The 19,572-nt window shown below is 42.5% G+C and overlaps 1 protein-coding gene across 1 annotated transcript in view; it reads left to right on the top strand.

The window, feature by feature from the left end:
* The window catches only part of rfx4 (regulatory factor X, 4), a 39,498-nt gene extending 23,548 nt beyond the window's left edge, over nucleotides 1-15,950 (top strand). Inside the window, exons 8-17 of the mRNA XM_056282517.1 lie at nucleotides 5,349-5,449; nucleotides 5,587-5,645; nucleotides 5,756-5,900; nucleotides 6,522-6,616; nucleotides 7,230-7,347; nucleotides 9,208-9,327; nucleotides 9,555-9,716; nucleotides 9,846-10,011; nucleotides 10,179-10,317; nucleotides 15,199-15,950. Of these exons, the coding sequence (XP_056138492.1) occupies nucleotides 5,349-5,449; nucleotides 5,587-5,645; nucleotides 5,756-5,900; nucleotides 6,522-6,616; nucleotides 7,230-7,347; nucleotides 9,208-9,327; nucleotides 9,555-9,716; nucleotides 9,846-10,011; nucleotides 10,179-10,317; nucleotides 15,199-15,471 (1,378 nt within the window). The 3' untranslated portion in view covers nucleotides 15,472-15,950. The remainder of the gene's footprint in view (nucleotides 1-5,348; nucleotides 5,450-5,586; nucleotides 5,646-5,755; nucleotides 5,901-6,521; nucleotides 6,617-7,229; nucleotides 7,348-9,207; nucleotides 9,328-9,554; nucleotides 9,717-9,845; nucleotides 10,012-10,178; nucleotides 10,318-15,198) is intronic.
* Nucleotides 15,951-19,572: the final 3,622 nt, after the last annotated feature.

Here is a 19,572-nt window from a genome sequence, read left to right as displayed (position 1 = left end):
GCTGAATAACTACAAAAGCGCATCTTTAATTGCGTTCGGGTAGCGTACTGGTCTATTCCCTTGCCTACCAACACGGGAATCGCCAGTTCGATTCCCCAAGTTACCTCCAGCTTGGTCGGGCGTCCCTACAGACACAATTGGCCGTGTCTGCGGGTGGGAAGCCGAATGTGGGTATGTGTCCTGGTCGTTGCACTAGCGCCTCCTCTGGTCGGTCAGAGCGCCTGTTCAGGGGGGAGGGGGAACTGGGGGGAATAGCGTGAGCTTCCCACGCGCTACATCTCCCTGGTGAAACTCCTCACTGTCAGGTGAAAGGAAGCAGCTGGTGGGACATGTGGTAGTCTGCATCCCCCCCCCCCCGATTAACACAGAGGGCGGAGCAGAGACCGGGACGGCTCAGCAGACTGGGGTGATTGGCTGGATACAATTGGGGAGAAAAAAAAGGGGGAGGGGTAATCGGGAAAAAAAACAGGTTGTCTTTAACTGCAAAATTGTTATTGTAAAATAAGCAACCCAACTAGGCAGCATGACCATCGTTCAGATCACTGGACCGTGAGAAATGTGGTATGGCTGATGGTTTAAATGTGGTATGACTGATGGTTTAAATGTGGTATGACTGATGGTTTAAATGTGGTATGGCTGATGGTTTAAATGTGGTATGAGTGATGGTTTAAATGTGGTATGGTTGATGGTTTAAATGTGGTACGACTGATGGTTTAAATGTGTTATGGTTGATGGTTTAAATGTGGTATGGTTGATGGTTTAAATGTGGTATGGTTGATGGTTTAAATGTGTTATGGTTGATGGTTTAAATGTGTTATGGTTGATGGTTTAAATGTGGTATGGTTGATGGTTTAAATGTGGTATGACTGATGGTTTAAATGTGGTATGACTGATGGTTTAAATGTGGTATGACTGATGGTTTAAATGTGGTATGACTGATGGTTTAAATGTGGTATGGTTGATGGTTTAAATGTGGTATGACTGATGGTTTAAATGTGGTATGACTGATGGTTTAAATGTGGTATGACTGATGGTTTAAATGTGGTATGGTTGATGGTTTAAATGTGTTATGGTTGATGGTTTAAATGTGGTATGAGTGATGGTTTAAATGTGGTATGACTGATGGTTTAAATGTGGTATGGTTGATGGTTTAAATGTGGTATGGCTGATGGTTTAAATGTGTTATGGTTGATGGTTTAAATGTGGTATGGCTGATGGTTTAAATGTGGTATGACTGATGGTTTAAATGTGGTATGACTGATGGTTTAAATGTGGTATGGTTGATGGTTTAAATGTGTTATGGTTGATGGTTTAAATGTGGTATGAGTGATGGTTTAAATGTGGTATGACTGATGGTTTAAATGTGGTATGGTTGATGGTTTAAATGTGGTATGGCTGATGGTTTAAATGTGTTATGGTTGATGGTTTAAATGTGGTATGGCTGATGGTTTAAATGTGGTATGACTGATGGTTTAAATGTGGTATGACTGATGGTTTAAATGTGGTATGGTTGATGGTTTAAATGTGGTATGGCTGATGGTTTAAATGTGGTATGGCTGATGGTTTAAATGTGGTATGGTTGATGGTTTAAATGTGGTATGGTTGATGGTTTAAATGTGGTATGGCTGATGGTTTAAATGTGGTATGGCTGATGGTTTAAATGTGGTACGGCTGATGGTTTAAATGTGGTATGGCTGATGGTTTAAATGTGGTATGGCTGATGGTTTAAATGTGGTATGGTTGATGGTTTAAATGTGGTATGGTTGATGGTTTAAATGTGGTATGACTGATGGTTTAAATGTGGTATGGCTGATGGTTTAAATGTGGTATGACTGATGGTTTAAATGTGGTATGGCTGATGGTTTAAATGTGGTACGGCTGATGGTTTAAATGTGGTATGGTTGATGGTTTAAATGTGGTATGACTGATGGTTTAAATGTGGTATGACTGATGGTTTAAATGTGGTATGACTGATGGTTTAAATGTGGTATGGTTGATGGTTTAAATGTGGTATGGTTGATGGTTTAAATGTGGTATGACTGATGGTTTAAATGTGGTATGACTGATGGTTTAAATGTGGTATGGTTGATGGTTTAAATGTGGTATGGTTGATGGTTTAAATGTGGTATGACTGATGGTTTAAATGTGGTATGGTTGATGGTTTAAATGTGGTATGACTGATGGTTTAAATGTGGTACGGCTGATGGTTTAAATGTGGTATGGTTGATGGTTTAAATGTGGTATGACTGATGGTTTAAATGTGGTATGACTGATGGTTTAAATGTGGTATGGTTGATGGTTTAAATGTGGTATGGTTGATGGTTTAAATGTGGTATGACTGATGGTTTAAATGTGGTATGGTTGATGGTTTAAATGTGGTATGACTGATGGTTTAAATGTGGTATGGTTGATGGTTTAAATGTGGTATGGTTGATGGTTTAAATGTGTTATGGTTGATGGTTTAAATGTGGTATGACTGATGGTTTAAATGTGGTATGACTGATGGTTTAAATGTGGTATGACTGATGGTTTAAATGTGGTATGGATGATGGTTTAAATGTGGTACAACTGATGGTTTAAATGTGGTATGACTGATGGTTTAAATGTGGTACAACTGATGGTTTAAATGTGGTACAACTGATGGTTTAAATGTGGTATGACTGATGGTTTAAATGTGGTATGGTTGATGGTTTAAATGTGGTATGACTGATGGTTTAAATGTGGTATGGTTGATGGTTTAAATGTGGTATGACTGATGGTTTAAATGTGGTATGGTTGATGGTTTAAATGACTTATGGTTGATGGTTTAAATGTGGTACGACTGATGGTTTAAATGTGGTATGACTGATGGTTTAAATGTGGTATGACTGATGGTTTAAATGTGGTATGGTTGATGGTTTAAATGTGGTATGACTGATGGTTTAAATGTGTTATGGTTGATGGTTTAAATGTGGTATGACTGATGGTTTAAATGTGGTATGACTGATGGTTTAAATGTGGTATGACTGATGGTTTAAATGTGGTATGACTGATGGTTTAAATGTGGTATGACTGATGGTTTAAATGTGGTATGACTGATGGTTTAAATGTGGTATGGCTGATGGTTTAAATGTGGTATGGCTGATGGTTTAAATGTGGTATGACTGATGGTTTAAATGTGGTATGACTGATGGTTTAAATGTGGTATGACTGATGGTTTAAATGTGGTACGGTTGATGGTTTAAATGTGGTACGGCTGATGGTTTAAATGTGGTACGGCTGATGGTTTAAATGTGGTATGGTTGATGGTTTAAATGTGGTATGGTTGATGGTTTAAATGTGGTATGACTGATGGTTTAAATGTGGTATGGCTGATGGTTTAAATGTGGTACGGCTGATGGTTTAAATGTGGTATGGTTGATGGTTTAAATGTGGTATGACTGATGGTTTAAATGTGGTATGACTGATGGTTTAAATGTGGTATGGTTGATGGTTTAAATGTGGTATGGTTGATGGTTTAAATGTGGTATGACTGATGGTTTAAATGTGGTATGGTTGATGGTTTAAATGTGGTATGACTGATGGTTTAAATGTGGTATGGTTGATGGTTTAAATGTGGTATGACTGATGGTTTAAATGTGGTATGGTTGATGGTTTAAATGTGGTATGACTGATGGTTTAAATGTGGTATGACTGATGGTTTAAATGTGGTATGGTTGATGGTTTAAATGTGTTATGGTTGATGGTTTAAATGTGGTATGACTGATGGTTTAAATGTGGTATGACTGATGGTTTAAATGTGGTATGACTGATGGTTTAAATGTGGTATGGATGATGGTTTAAATGTGGTACAACTGATGGTTTAAATGTGGTATGACTGATGGTTTAAATGTGGTACAACTGATGGTTTAAATGTGGTACAACTGATGGTTTAAATGTGGTATGACTGATGGTTTAAATGTGGTATGGTTGATGGTTTAAATGTGGTATGACTGATGGTTTAAATGTGGTATGGTTGATGGTTTAAATGTGGTATGACTGATGGTTTAAATGTGGTATGGTTGATGGTTTAAATGTGTTATGGTTGATGGTTTAAATGTGGTACGACTGATGGTTTAAATGTGGTATGACTGATGGTTTAAATGTGGTATGACTGATGGTTTAAATGTGGTATGGTTGATGGTTTAAATGTGGTATGACTGATGGTTTAAATGTGTTATGGTTGATGGTTTAAATGTGGTATGACTGATGGTTTAAATGTGGTATGACTGATGGTTTAAATGTGGTATGGCTGATGGTTTAAATGTGGTATGACTGATGGTTTAAATGTGGTATGACTGATGGTTTAAATGTGGTATGGTTGATGGTTTAAATGTGGTATGACTGATGGTTTAAATGTGGTATGACTGATGGTTTAAATGTGGTATGACTGATGGTTTAAATGTGGTATGACTGATGGTTTAAATGTGGTATGACTGATGGTTTAAATGTGTTATGGTTGATGGTTTAAATGTGGTATGACTGATGGTTTAAATGTGGTATGACTGATGGTTTAAATGTGGTATGACTGATGGTTTAAATGTGGTATGACTGATGGTTTAAATGTGGTATGACTGATGGTTTAAATGTGGTATGACTGATGGTTTAAATGTGGTATGACTGATGGTTTAAATGTGGTATGACTGATGGTTTAAATGTGGTATGGCTGATGGTTTAAATGTGGTATGACTGAGGGTTTAAATGTGGTATGGCTGATGGTTTAAATGTGGTATGACTGATGGTTTAAATGTGGTATGGCTGATGGTTTAAATGTGGTATGACTGATGGTTTAAATGTGGTATGACTGATGGTTTAAATGTGGTATGGCTGATGGTTTAAATGTGGTATGACTGAGGGTTTAAATGTGGTATGACTGATGGTTTAAATGTGGTATGACTGATGGTTTAAATGTCGTATGACTGATGGTTTAAATGTGGTATGACTGAGGGTTTAAATGTGGTATGACTGAGGGTTTAAATGTGGTATGCCTGATGGTTTAAATGTGGTATGACTGATGGTTTTTAATGTGGTATGACTGATGGTTTAAATGTGGTATGACTGATGGTTTAAATGTGGTATGACTGATGGTTTAAATGTCGTATGGTTGATGGTTTAAATGGAGATGTAACTAGCAGCAGGTGTGGTAAAATAACACAACATTTCAGTTATAGTCGTCAGCAGGTGACAAAAACTGCATCTCACAGATGAGATTGTGTGCATGGTGTTCAGTGTAAGGAAGGCTTGCGTGGGCCTTAAAGAGTCAGTTTGCAGATAGATATGAAGGGCATCTAAGGAATTAATTGTCTTTCTGTGTTCCCCCGTCCATCCAGTTTAACTCAGGTTATTCGAAAATTTGCCAAACAGCTTGACGAGTGGCTAAAAGTAGCACTTCATGACCTGCCGGAGAACCTGAGGAATATCAAGTTTGAGTGTAAGTTCCATTCCTGTGTCACACACACCTCGCCGTTAGATCCACTGGGATGCACTTCAGTGTGAAAGAGCAGATTTTGACTGGACAAGATGATAACTGTTGGGTAACCCATGTTTTATATCTCCTTTTTCTTCCAGTATCTAGAAGGTTCTCCCAGATCCTAAAACGACAGACATCATTAAATCATCTCTGCCAGGTACCCATTATTCTGGGAATGTAATAAAATCTGTAGGCTCAAGTAAGATGTGGATGCTGGTATGTTAGTGTGGGTAATATCGCTTCTGTTGACGTGCCCCCCGCCCCCAGGCATCGCGGACCGTGATCCACAGTGCTGACATCACATTTCAAATGCTGGAGGACTGGAGGAATGTGGATTTAAACAGCATCACCAAGCAGACACTTTACACTATGGAGGACTCCCGAGAGGAGCACAGGCGGCTGATCATCCACCGTGAGTTCAACACTAAACATGCTTGTGTGTGTGTGTGTGTGTGTGTGTGTGTGTGTGTGTGTGTGTGTGTGTGTGTGTGTGTGTATACATGTGTACAGCTTGTATATTTCAGTTGTGTCTCTCAAACCAGATTCTGCTCCAACACACCATTTTTAGAAAGCAGGTTCTTTCACAGCCCAACCACATTCACAAAGACACTTTAATGCTGTGCCAGCCACGGCGGTCAGACACACCATGGAACAATCATTCCCACGGCCAGGAGAGTCAAGCATTAATGATGGAGACCAAAAGGTTAAACAAGTTCACACTCCTTTAAAACACCATGTGGAGCATCTCCAATTCATTCTAATTTCACCCTTCACAACTGGCTCTGATGGGGTCAGAGGTCATAGATTTGCAGGGGTTGTTGTGTAAAGATGTCAGTCCTCATCTCCTGGTATGATATGCGTCAGTGGTTAAAAGCTGAAGCACAGAAGCTCCGCCATCGTCCTTTAGGTACATGTGTATGTTGACAGTGTTTTGTACAAAACGAATGTGGTATATAACATTTAATATAACCTTGTTGTTTTGTAACTGCTGATGGTGCTGGAGCACCTCATGATCCTCTCCTTCCCGTCACAGTGTACCAGGAGTTTGACCGTCTCCTGGAGGAGCAGTCTCCCATCGAGGCCTACATCGAGTGGCTGGACTCTATGGTGGACCGCTGTGTCGTAAAGGTCAGGGAACAAGCCTTCAAGTCTTTCTCTCATTTATTTGGAAGCGGGCGGTAACAGTTGACCTAACTCCCAAGTTCTCCAGAATCAGCATCAGAGTACTTCTATATATTCATCCCCGAGGGGAAATAGGGTATATTTAATATAAAAAGAAAAAGCGTATATTTAATTTCACATTCCAGAGCTGAAGCTTATGACACATTGCCATGTGGCTACATGCTGGACAGGGACCTGGAATGACTATTTTAAACGCTTTTGCACCAAAACTCCAATAATTACACCTTAAAGAAGGGATGAGCCCCTGTTTCTTCATGTCTTTCTTACACACAGACACTTGTGTTGCTGTCCCCCAAGTTAATGATGTCTTCAGGTTTCCCATTTGCGGCCATTATATGCCAGATATTGGCTTGTAAAATTTGGTTGCCTTGACAACGTCTTGGACAGCCAAGACAATAAGTACAATAGGAAGGCGTGTCCCCAGGGGCAAATTAAACAGTTGACTTGTTGACATGTTTTTCGTTCCTGAGGGTTAAGCCCCAATATGGACCTGGGGGTTAAGTCTGCCCTGGCATCCCTCCCCCATCCCCCTCTTTTCTCATGGAAATCTCCTCTTTAGGTCGCAGGCAAGAGGCCTGGCTGCCTGAAGAAGGTGGCCCAGCAGTTCCTGTTGATGTGGTCCTGTTTTGGTACCAGGGTAATCCGGGATATGACCCTTCACAGCGCGCCGAGCTTTGGTGAGTGGTAAACACTGTGGGTCTGTCACGCCGTTGATGTTGTTGTCGTCATTCCTTCAACCCCAGAAAGGACGGACGTGTGAGTTATTGGAGGGACGGGGATATCGCTTTCAGAACAAATCTCAGCCGTGCGTTCAAGAGAGAAGTAAAAATCTCATGCTGGCCACAAGTCTTACTAGCTCTCTGTGCAGGAGCAGGGTTTTGAAGAAGTTAGGAGCTGTAAGGACAAAAGAAAGGGAAATAAAGGAAGGAACATGGCTTTCCTCCCCCCTGCTTGTTTCCTTGCCGGTGTCTCTTTGCTGGTGTGAGTATGACTATCACAGACACGGCTGGTTGCAGTGTTTTGATAAAGAAGGTCCCTGTGCAAAAACAGCCAATTAACAAAGGCCAACCCTGCCCTTCCCCGGTGCGTTTGCCTGTCTGTCCGTTTTATGAGCAGGCAGCATTACACTCTGCTCTCAGAATAGCCGCCAGCGTTTATTATGCACGCAGCCAAAGCAACAGCTAGCACAATGCCACGATTGTAGCGCCGCCTTCCATGCCACCGTCACATCTTCGCTGCAACCCAAGGGGTCAACTGTCATTTGTTTGGCACTGACTGTGTACTGGGAAACAACCCCACTTGGCCCTTGTGACAACAGCAGCCATCCTGTCACTTCAGAGGATATGATGTCATCACTCAGATGTTTGTAGAGAGGCTCCATGCTAAATCAGGCCCTGTGGAGATCAAGTTGTGCAGCAGTAGTTGGTAGGAAATTTTTCCCAACTGCCTTAAAATCCTCAGTGAAGCGGTTTCTTCCCTACTTTTATAAATAGAAGTGAGAGTATATTATCTATATCCCTTTCCTAGGAAAGCTCTCCAGAGTCCACCAGTGTTTAGCAGCGGCTGAGATGTGTCCTAACCCCTGGTGTACCTAGCAGCTGGTCTTGATCCTGACAGGAAGACATGTGTAGCTTACTCTCCCTGGTAGTAGGGATGAACTGGGAACGGCTGACAATGCAGAGCTCATGAAAAGAAAATCAATTCGATCCAAATGGAACACTTTTTTTGACTGTCTTTATCTGGGATGCAGTCTCTCCATCATCATCTAGCTATTGTGCTATCTCTGCAGAAACAAAAGTTCTTGTAGCTTTCCACCCCCCCCTTTTCTGCAGACTACCACATGCCTCCTCCCATACATGTGGAGTCACCAGCCGCTTCTTTTCACCTGACAGAGAGGAGTTTCACCAGCTATTCCCCCCAGTTCTCCCTCCCCCCTGAACAGGCACCCTGACTGACCAGAGGAGGCGCTGGTGCAGTGACCAGGACACATACCCACATCTGGCTTCCCACCCACTTCCCACTCTGGCTTCACACCCACAGACACGGCGAATCCCCGTGTTACCTCCGGCTGGGTTGGGCATCCCTACAGCCACAATTGGCCATGTCTGTCGGTGGGAAGCCAGATGTGGGTATATGTCCTGGTTGCTGCACTAGCGCCTCCTCTGGTTGGTTGGGGCGCCCGTTCGGGGGGGAGAGGGAACTGGGGGGAATAGCGTGATCCTCCCACCGCGCTACATCCCCCTGGTGAAACTCCTCACTGTCAGGTGAAAAGAAGCAGCTGGTGACTCCACATGTATGGGAGGAGGCATGTGGTAGTCTGCAGCCCTCCCCGGATCGGCGGAGAGGGTGGAGCAGAGACCGGGACGGCTCGGAAGAGTGGGGTAATTGGCCAAGTACAATTGGAGAGAAAAGGAGGAAAAATCAAAAGAAAAAAAAGTCATGATTTTAAGATGTATGTTACACATGAGGTTAATGAGCTATGCAACTGTATGGCAGTTATTATAGTCCAAGACATCTTCCTCTCTGTCCGTTTGCAGGGTCCTTCCACTTGATCCATCTTATGTTTGACGACTATGTGCTGTTCTTGCTGGAGTCCCTGCACTGCCAGGAGAGGGCCAATGAGCTAATAAGGGCCATGAAGGGAGAAGGCAGCACAGGTGAGACAGCTACCTGTACCTCTCTGATCGTATCCACACAAGACATAATTTTGTGGTTCTCATGCACATTTATGTGCACTACTTTCAAACACTAAGACTTTCTGAACCCCTCAACATAACTGGAAGGTTTTTTTGGTCACTACCACCAAAACTGGTCGTGACTGAGGCATCAGATGCACCGTATTAAGTCAACTAATGCTACGTTAACACTTGACCTCTTATGTTAGTAGACCGAGAGGAGGATATCATACCTGTGGAGACCACACCTATTTCCTCGTCTCCTGGATCTTATTCCTTGGTAAGATCTGCCCCCTCGGTTGATGTTCCCTCTGTCAGCACCCCGACTGCGGCCCAATCCCCAGAGTACACTGCACTCACGCCCACCACAGGTAAGACCGAAATAATTAGGCAGCGTTGTAGCTACAGCACCCGTCCTAAATAAGCTAGGTTTTATAAGGGTCCAGTGCATCGACCGTGCTTTGCCAACCCTTTTATGTCTGTATGCGTGTGTTGACCAGGCGCTGTTCAGTCATATACCTGGTCCCTTACATACACAGTGACAACGTCAGGCGGCTCCCCTCCAGAGGGTGGACAGCAACTAGCCTGCATGCGCAGCAGTGCTCCGGTGCCCCCCGCATCCGCTGCCCATCGGATGCCAGTCTATGCACACAGGGATGAGCATGGGTGAGCTGTAGTTACACTTACACACGGTGTGATGTTTTGTTTTGTATCACCACATGACATTTGATTCCTTCACAAAACTTTTTGAAGACTTTTTGATGGAGGGTTAAGTTTTTACTTTGAATGCATTTTTGACGTTATCTACCCGTGCACCCGTTTGCCTGCTTCAGGTACACCAGCAGCTACAACTATGGCAGCTATGCCAACCAACATCCCCATCCCATTCAGAGCCAGTATGCCAGTCTAGCCCATGAGCCAAGCATCCCATCTCCTCTCCACTACTCTGCCTACCACCGTTCATCTGCACAGGTCAGTCTTAGACTCTTCCATTTCAAGCAGCTCATATAACCTGTCGTGTGGAAAACCACTGAAAAAGTGCTGGATCGGCTCTTTTCTATTTATTTTAAACTAGTTATCCTGAGCCATTCATATCTGACTTTTCTATTTACATACCTCGGAGTGGAGTACTGTCCAGTAGAAGCTGTGCACTGTGCTCTTACCTGTGCAGATGCTGTCTGGAGGGTTTAAGATTGTTGAGAAACTGGGAGACGCATCGTTAATCAGCATTTGAGTAACGATGCCGGCTTACATCAAGAGGACTTCATTTCTCTGAATAAGTCTAGTCTATAAAGTAGTTTTGCATCGTAGACAAACAAGTTAAGAAACGGAGCTAAAATACAAACGCAATAGCGTCTTAACTTCAACAAGCATTGTTAACAAAATGCAGACAAGTTTTGCTGTTGCTAAGAGCAGATGAGAGCAGATGAACTGTGTTGATTAATGAGGGAGATCAGGTATCAGCAGTAAGAACAGAAGAGAACACAGGTGATTAACGAGGGGGATTGGGTGTCAGCAGTAAGAACAGAAGAGAACACAGGTGATTAACGAGGTGGATCGGGTGTCAGCAGTAAGAACAGAAGAGAACACAGGTGATTAACGAGGGAGATCGGGTGTCAGCAGTAAGAACAGAAGAGAACACAGGTGATTAACGAGGTGGATCGGGTGTCAGCAGTAAGAACAGAAGAGAACACAGGTGATTAACGAGGGAGATCGGGTGTCAGCAGTAAGAACAGAAGAGAACACAGGTGATTAACGAGGGGGATCGGGTATCAGCAGTAAGACCAGAAGAGAACACAGGTGATTAACGAGGGAGATCGGGTGTCAGCAGTAAGAACAGAAGAGAACACAGGTGATTAACGAGGGGGATCGGGTATCAGCAGTAAGAACAGAAGACAACACAGGTGATTAACGAGGGGGATCGGGTATCAGCAGTAAGAACAGAAGAGAACACAGGTGATTAACGAGGGGGATGGGGTATCAGCAGTAAGAACAGAAGACAACACAGGTGATTAACGAGGGGGATGGGTATCAGCAGTAAGAACAGAAGAGAACACAGGTGATTAACGAGGGGGATCGGGTGTCAGCAGTAAGAACAGAAGAGAACACAGGTGATTAACGAGGGGGATCGGGTGTCAGCAGTAAGAACAGAAGAGAACACAGGTGATTAACGAGGGGGATCGGGTGTCAGCAGTAAGACCAGAAGAGAACACAGGTGATTAACGAGGGGGATCGGGTGTCAGCAGTAAGAACAGAAGAGAACACAGGTGATTAACGAGGGGGATCGGGTGTCAGCAGTAAGAACAGAAGAGAACACAGGTGATTAACGAGGGGGATCGGGTATCAGCAGTAAGACCAGAAGAGAACACAGGTGATTAACGAGGGGGATCGGGTGTCAGCAGTAAGAACAGAAGAGAACACAGGTGATTAACGAGGGGGATCGGGTGTCAGCAGTAAGAACAGAAGAGAACACAGGTGATTAACGAGGGGGATCGGGTGTCAGCAGTAAGAACAGAAGAGAACACAGGTGATTAACGAGGGAGATCGGGTGTCAGCAGTAAGAACAGAAGAGAACACAGGTGATTAACGAGGGGGATCGGGTGTCAGCAGTAAGAACAGAAGAGAACACAGGTGATTAACGAGGGGGATCGGGTGTCAGCAGTAAGAACAGAAGAGAACACAGGTGATTAACGAGGGGGATCGGGTGTCAGCAGTAAGAACAGAAGAGAACACAGGTGATTAACGAGGGGGATCGGGTGTCAGCAGTAAGAACAGAAGAGAACACAGGTGATTAACGAGGGGGATCGGGTGTCAGCAGTAAGAACAGAAGAGAACACAGGTGATTAACGAGGGGGATCGGGTGTCAGCAGTAAGAACAGAAGAGAACACAGGTGATTAACGAGGGAGATCGGGTGTCAGCAGTAAGAACAGAAGAGAACACAGGTGATTAACGAGGGGGATGGGTATCAGCAGTAAGAACAGAAGAGAACACAGGTGATTAACGAGGGGGATCGGGTGTCAGCAGTAAGAACAGAAGAGAACACAGGTGATTAACGAGGGGGATCGGATGTCAGCAGTAAGAACAGAAGAGAACACAGGTGATTAACGAGGGAGATCGGGTGTCAGCAGTAAGAACAGAAGAGAACACAGGTGATTAACGAGGGGGATCGGGTATCAGCAGTAAGAACAGAAGAGAACACAGGTGATTAACGAGGGGGATCGGGTGTCAGCAGTAAGAACAGAAGAGAACACAGGTGATTAACGAGGGGGATCGGGTGTCAGCAGTAAGAACAGAAGAGAACACAGGTGATTAACGAGGGGGATCGGGTGTCAGCAGTAAGAACAGAAGAGAACACAGGTGATTAACGAGGGGGATGGGTATCAGCAGTAAGAACAGAAGACAACACAGGTGATTAACGAGGGGGATCGGGTGTCAGCAGTAAGAACAGAAGAGAACACAGGTGATTAACGAGGGGGATCGGGTGTCAGCAGTAAGAACAGAAGAGAACACAGGTGATTAACGAGGGGGATCGGGTGTCAGCAGTAAGAACAGAAGAGAACACAGGTGATTAACGAGGGAGATCGGGTGTCAGCAGTAAGAACAGAAGAGAACACAGGTGATTAACGAGGGGGATCGGGTGTCAGCAGTAAGAACAGAAGAGAACACAGGTGATTAACGAGGGGGATCGGGTGTCAGCAGTAAGAACAGAAGAGAACACAGGTGATTAACGAGGGGGATCGGGTGTCAGCAGTAAGAACAGAAGAGAACACAGGTGATTAACGAGGTGGATCGGGTGTCAGCAGTAAGAACAGAAGAGAACACAGGTGATTAACGAGGGGGATCGGGTGTCAGCAGTAAGAACAGAAGAGAACACAGGTGATTAACGAGGGGGATGGGTATCAGCAGTAAGAACAGAAGAGAACACAGGTGATTAACGAGGGGGATCGGGTGTCAGCAGTAAGAACAGAAGAGAACACAGGTGATTAACGAGGGGGATCGGGTGTCAGCAGTAAGAACAGAAGAGAACACAGGTGATTAACGATGAAGAACAGTTGCTGAAGAGACTTCGCCTCATGTTGACAGAGAAATGCTCAGATTGTGTCAGGACACATGTTAGATTGTGCCAGTCAGACTTCAGAGAGCGGTCCAGAGCGAAGCGTAGAAACAGGGCGTTTGAGAACAGTGCACACAAGCATGGCAGCACGACCAGACTGCAGATCCACTTTAGTTGGCTGAGGACTCAGAGGTTGTGGTCTTTAAGTGGCCAAATGGCCGTCGGTGTGACGCAGCAGTCTGTGGCACTACTTGTTGTAATATCCCAACAACCAAAAGATGCATGCAAGAGCTTTCAGAATGAGAAGAAAGAACTTTTGTTGTTGTTGTTGTTGTTAGATGTTGTCCCTAAAAGTCAGAGTCAAACCTCTGATGAGTGAGTCCAGGTGGTGGGCTAAAGAAATGGAGGATGAGAAAACAGGGATGATAGGAGACTATCTGTGACAAAACAAGCATGAAACGGTGCTGCTGATGCAGGAGCACATAGACAGTTAGCCATGGAGAGAGTGGTGTGAGTCGACCCTTCTGATGGTAATTTCCTGTCAAGGACCCTCCAGCCTCCCCTGATTTCATCGTGGGAGGAGATCAGCTGGGTCTCGGCAGTCTCCGTGTTTCTAAGTCCCTGAATCGCCCTCTCCCCACACAGCGGAAGCAGACAGTGAAAGGTGGCTTGGCCAGGGCCCAGAGAGGCCCCGTTCTGCAACTCCCCTTCCCAGTACTCAATAGTACTCCTCATCTATTTCACCCAGTACCCACAGACCAGGGCAAGGGGGCGTTTATTAAAATATTGTTATTCAATGGTCTCTTTTTTGCGCGTGAACAAGAGGTCGCTGAGCCACCCGTTCTGCTCCGTGACCTGTGGTGACAGTCTTTTTCCATGCCATGATTCCTCATAATGGCATCCACTGTTGTGTGTTTATATTTAGTGAGAAAAGGGAAAGGGTCCTATAGCCACTTTTTTCACCCTGATTGGAACTTAAATTGGGCATAATGCCTTTGCTTTGTCCGTGCAATTCTCTCAAGAGGTTGAGGATGGTGCTGAAACAAACGGAATACTTTGTTAAGGCCACAGCTGTCCAAAATGTTTTGCAAGAGGAGCAGATTTAGCCAGTGCTGTCTGTGGACCATCACCATGGGCAACAAAAATACAGGACTTCTAACACTCGATGCATTACAGAAATATCTAATTTTCTAAGATACCCCGATTTTCTGTGTAGGCCATTTTGATGCAACTTGCGTAGTTATTACCCATGACAGGACATGACCATTATTACCTACTGGCACTGCATCCTGCATGGCTATGGATGCAAGTATCAGCAATACAGTAGCATAAATAGCAATATAATCTCATATATAAGTTGTCCTTGCTTATTGTTGTCTTGTTATTGTGGTTAAAGCGGCATTAAGGTATGGCTGAGTCTTGTTCATCCTGCTGTTTGGGGGATGGTAATTTTTCAGGAGATTTCAATTTCCTGAATATCACAATTTATTGAAATTGAAATACCAAAACTGAGTCAAAATCTACAACATACAACAATACTAATTCAGAATTTCCCTTACCATTTCAGTCTAATTTGCGGTTTAAATGTTTTAACTGCATTCATCTACATGAAAATTATAACTTTTACACACAATCCTAATAGGACATGTTCTACAATCGCTCTTTTTGTCCCTTATGTCCTTTTAAGAGAACAATTGAAGTGGTTTCATTTTGTTTTCATGATTACATATTTTTTCCACAGAATGCAGAGTTTAATGCATCGCCTTCTTCCTTCTTCTCCACCTTTTCTCTTGTCCAGTACCCACTCAACAGCCAAATGTCTCGAATGGAGCCTTGCTTGATGAGCAGCACGTCTCGCTTGCATTCCACGCCCGTTGCCCCCCGATGGCCAGATGTCGCACCCGTTAACAGCTGTTACACCAGTCCCCCTATGCACTCCTCCCGATATGCCTCCTCTGGAGACATTTACTCCCCGCTGGGCCCACGCAGGAACTCAGAGTACGAACACTCACAGCATTTCCCTGGCTTTGCCTACATTAACGGAGAGGCCACCACTGGGTGGGCCAAATAGCCCACGAAAGCAGGGGAGCTCCTCTGCACAACCATGCACATGCCACTAGCCTCTGACGATGGTGAATACAAACCACCCAAGTCTCCGAACGCACCTGACAGAGTAAACAAGAACAGGAAGAGGAGAGGGTTAAGAGTGTCGAAGCAAGGTTAAAGGAATCATGGCATGGAGGCACCGGGAACTTAAGCTGACAAATTAAAACAATCATTATAATGATTGTGATGCGGTTTGTATGGTGGTTTAATGACTTTTCCAGAACAGTTGATACGTTCATTCACTGTTGGAGGAAAATAAGTATTATTAAAATCATATATATATTATCAAAACTGGCAGCAGAATTATTTTAAGCGTGCAATGCTCCTGCCAAGCTGTGCCTTTTTTTAGGAATGTCAACATGTGTCAGTCTTTCCCCTGTCAGTCTCTTAAGTAAGCACAGACATCATCCCGGCACTGTGGTACTGATGAAACGCTGTGCTGTAAGCTGTTACTGACATCAGTACAATCTTTCATTGTTACTGCAAATTGTTTTCCCTTGTCAATACTGTGCACCTCAAGCATGTGGACTCTGTGCATGCTTTTCAGTTTACTTACAGCCTGCTGCAGAACATGGACAAACTGCCTTAACAGTCTCTGTGGACTCAGTCATATCCTTTGGCTTCCAGCCCAAAAAATATGACTTCAGAAAGGAAGCGTTCATGGTAGTCTTGTGAGAGACCTTTATCAGCGTGTGAGAGGGTTTTCCTCGTCACATGAATGGTTTGTCACCTGACTGAACGCTTGGATTCAGCAGAACTGTGTTGACTGGGAGTATTCCGTTACAAGCGTATCTGATGTGTTTATGTGACCACACGTAGTTTGTATTTTCTGTAATGTTGTACACAGTCTACCCTCGGTTTTCTGTGTTACACTTGCTACTTTGCTTTGTATGGTTAGTAACGTAAGCATTAACCTAGATTTGTGTGTTTTATAATGCACTCAAAGCTACTGAGGACCTGTTACCCTATGGGTATTTATAAAAAAGGGAAGAATATCAGAGTGTACAGTAACATTCATGGACTCCTGTCACATCCCTTGTAAATAAAAGCACTGGAAAATGTCTGTGGTGACTGTTAAACTGTCACAGTTCAAACTGATATGTATGTGCAAAAATGTGTTGCCACTTAAATAATTTAAAAACCCAAATCAAGACAAGCTTCCTTGTTTTTATTCTTTCTTGTGTCTCAGATGTGATGACCTGATTAGTTCCCATAACCTGCTTGTGTCTTCAAACAACAGCAGACACGAGAAGGGGAAGGGGATGGGGAGGAGCACCGGCCACACTGCAGAAAGAATTACATTCTATAGAGAGAAGATCCCGCTGGGTTGGGGGTCACTGCACCTCGCTCCCGTAACCTTTGCCCTCTGACCCCTACCAAGGTTTTTATTTACTGGAACATAGATCCACTGTGTTATGTGTGCCGATCTCACCAAGCCCATTCAAGGTTCACAACCAGGGCTCTGAAGGCAGCTGAACGTGTGGTGCTGTGTGCTTGTGCTTCAAATGTGCAGCCGTCTAGTTGGATGTTGGTGACGGTACCAACCTGCAGTGTGACGTGAACATGTTGACATCTGCTGGAAGACTTTTAGACAGTTTGGTCATTCTGGGTGTTGGCTATACAAGTGAATGAGACAACAAGCCAAGTACGTTGGCAGTTTCAAGTACCAAAATCCTCTCTTCTGTAGTTTTACTGTTTAATTCAAAATAGAAATCGGATGGATAAAAAGCTACAAAAATGCACCCTCTGTAATACATTCCCTCCATTCTAGCAACGAGGTGAGCTAGCTGTGTGTGTGTGTGTGTGTGTGTGTGTGGACATGAGAGGAACTGAAATGCTATTTTTTATATTCAGTGCTGCCACAGCTTCGTTGAGTGAACTCTCTAGATAAACAGACAGCTAGACAGTGTATGAACTGGAAAATACATCAGCATTTCAACTTTATCAAACGTAGGATTCAAGATTCTTTATTTGTTACGTCTCAATATACAAGTACAAGAGAGTAACGTTTATTTTGTTACTTCTCATTATACAAGTACAAGAGAGTAAAGTTCATTTGTTACTTCTCATTATACAAGTACAAGAGAGTAACGTTCATTTGATACTTCTCATTATACAAGTACAAGAGAGTAAAGTTCATTTGTTACTTCTCATTATACAAGTACAAGAGAGTAAAGTTCATTTGTTACTTCTCATTATACAAGTACAAGAGAGTAAAGTTCATTTGTTACTTCTCATTATACAAGTACAAGAGAGTAACGTTCATTTGTTACTTCTCATTATACAAGTACAAGAGAGTAACGTTCATTTGTTACTTCTCATTATACAAGTACAAGAGAGTAAAGTTCATGTGTTACTTCTCATTATACAAGTACAAGAGAGTAAAGTTCATTTGTTACTTCTCATTGAACAAGTACAAGAGAGTAGAGTTCATTTGTTACTTCTCATTATACAAGTACAAGAGTAAAGTTCATTTGTTACTTCTCATTATACAAGTACAAGAGAGTAACGTTCATTTGTTACTTCACATTATACAAGTACAAGAGAGTAAAGTTAATTTGTTACTTCTCATTATACAAGTACAAGAGAGTAACGTTCTTGTGTTACTTCTCATTATACAAGTACAAGAGAGTAATGTTCATTTGTTACTTCTCATTATACAAGTACAAGAGAGTAAAGTTAATTTGTTACTTCTCATTATACAAGTACAAGAGAGTAACGTTCTTGTGTTACTTCTCATTATACAAGTACAAGAGAGTAACGTTCTTGTGTTACTTCTCATTATACAAGTACAAGAGAGTAAAGTTCATTTGTTACTTCTCATTGAACAAGTACAAGAGAGTAAAGTTCATTTGTTACTTCTCATTGAACAAGTACAAGAGAGTAACGTTCATTTGTTACTTCTCATTATACAAATACAAGAGAGTAACGTTCATTTGTTACTTCTCATTATACAAGTACAAGAGAGTAACGTTCATTTGTTACTTCTCATTATACAAGTACAAGAGAGTAAAGTTCATTTGTTACTTCTCATTGAACAAGTACAAGAGAGTAACGTTCTTGTGTTACTTCTCATTATACAAGTACAAGAGAGTAAAGTTCATTTGTTACTTCTCATTATACAAGTACAAGAGAGTAACGTTCATTTGTTACTTCTCATTATACAAGTACAAGAGAGTAACGTTCATTTGTTACTTCTCATTATACAAGTACAAGAGAGTAAAGTTCATTTGTTACTTCTCATTATACAAGTACAAGAGAGTAAGGTTCATTTGTTACTTCTCATTATACAAGTACAAGAGAGTAAAGTTCATTTGTTACTTCTCATTATACAAGTACAAGAGAGTAACGTTCTTGTGTTACTTCTCATTATACAAGTACAAGAGAGTAAAGTTCATTTCTTACTTCTCATTATACAAGTACAAGAGAGTAACGTTCTTGTGTTACTTCTCATTATACAAGTACAAGAGAGTAACGTTCATTTGTTACTTCTCATTATACAAGTACAAGAGAGTAAAGTTCATTTGTTATTTCTCATTATACAAGTACAAGAGAGTAAGGTTCATTTGTTACTTCTCATTATACAAGTACAAGAGAGTAAAGTTCATTTGTTACTTCTCATTATACAAGTACAAGAGAGTAACGTTCTTGTGTTACTTCTCATTATACAAGTACAAGAGAGTAAAGTTCATTTCTTACTTCTCATTATACAAGTACAAGAGAGTAACGTTCTTGTGTTACTTCTCATTATACAAGTGCAAGAGAGTAACGTTCACTTGTTACTTCTCATTATACAAGTACAAGAGAGTAAAGTTCATTTGTTACTTCTCATTATACAAGTACAAGAGAGTAACGTTCTTGTGTTACTTCTCATTATACAAGTACAAGAGAGTAAAGTTCATTTCTTACTTCTCATTATACAAGTACAAGAGAGTAACGTTCTTGTGTTACTTCTCATTATACAAGTGCAAGAGAGTAACGTTCACTTGTTACTTCTCATTATACAAGTACAAGAGAGTAAAGTTCATTTGTTACTTCTCATTATACAAGTACAAGAGAGTAAAGT

The sequence above is a fragment of the Lampris incognitus genome, chromosome 6 (assembly GCF_029633865.1).
Source record: "Lampris incognitus isolate fLamInc1 chromosome 6, fLamInc1.hap2, whole genome shotgun sequence".
NCBI classification, from domain to species: domain Eukaryota; kingdom Metazoa; phylum Chordata; class Actinopteri; order Lampriformes; family Lampridae; genus Lampris; species Lampris incognitus.
This window is presented reverse-complemented; position numbering and strand designations above follow the sequence as displayed.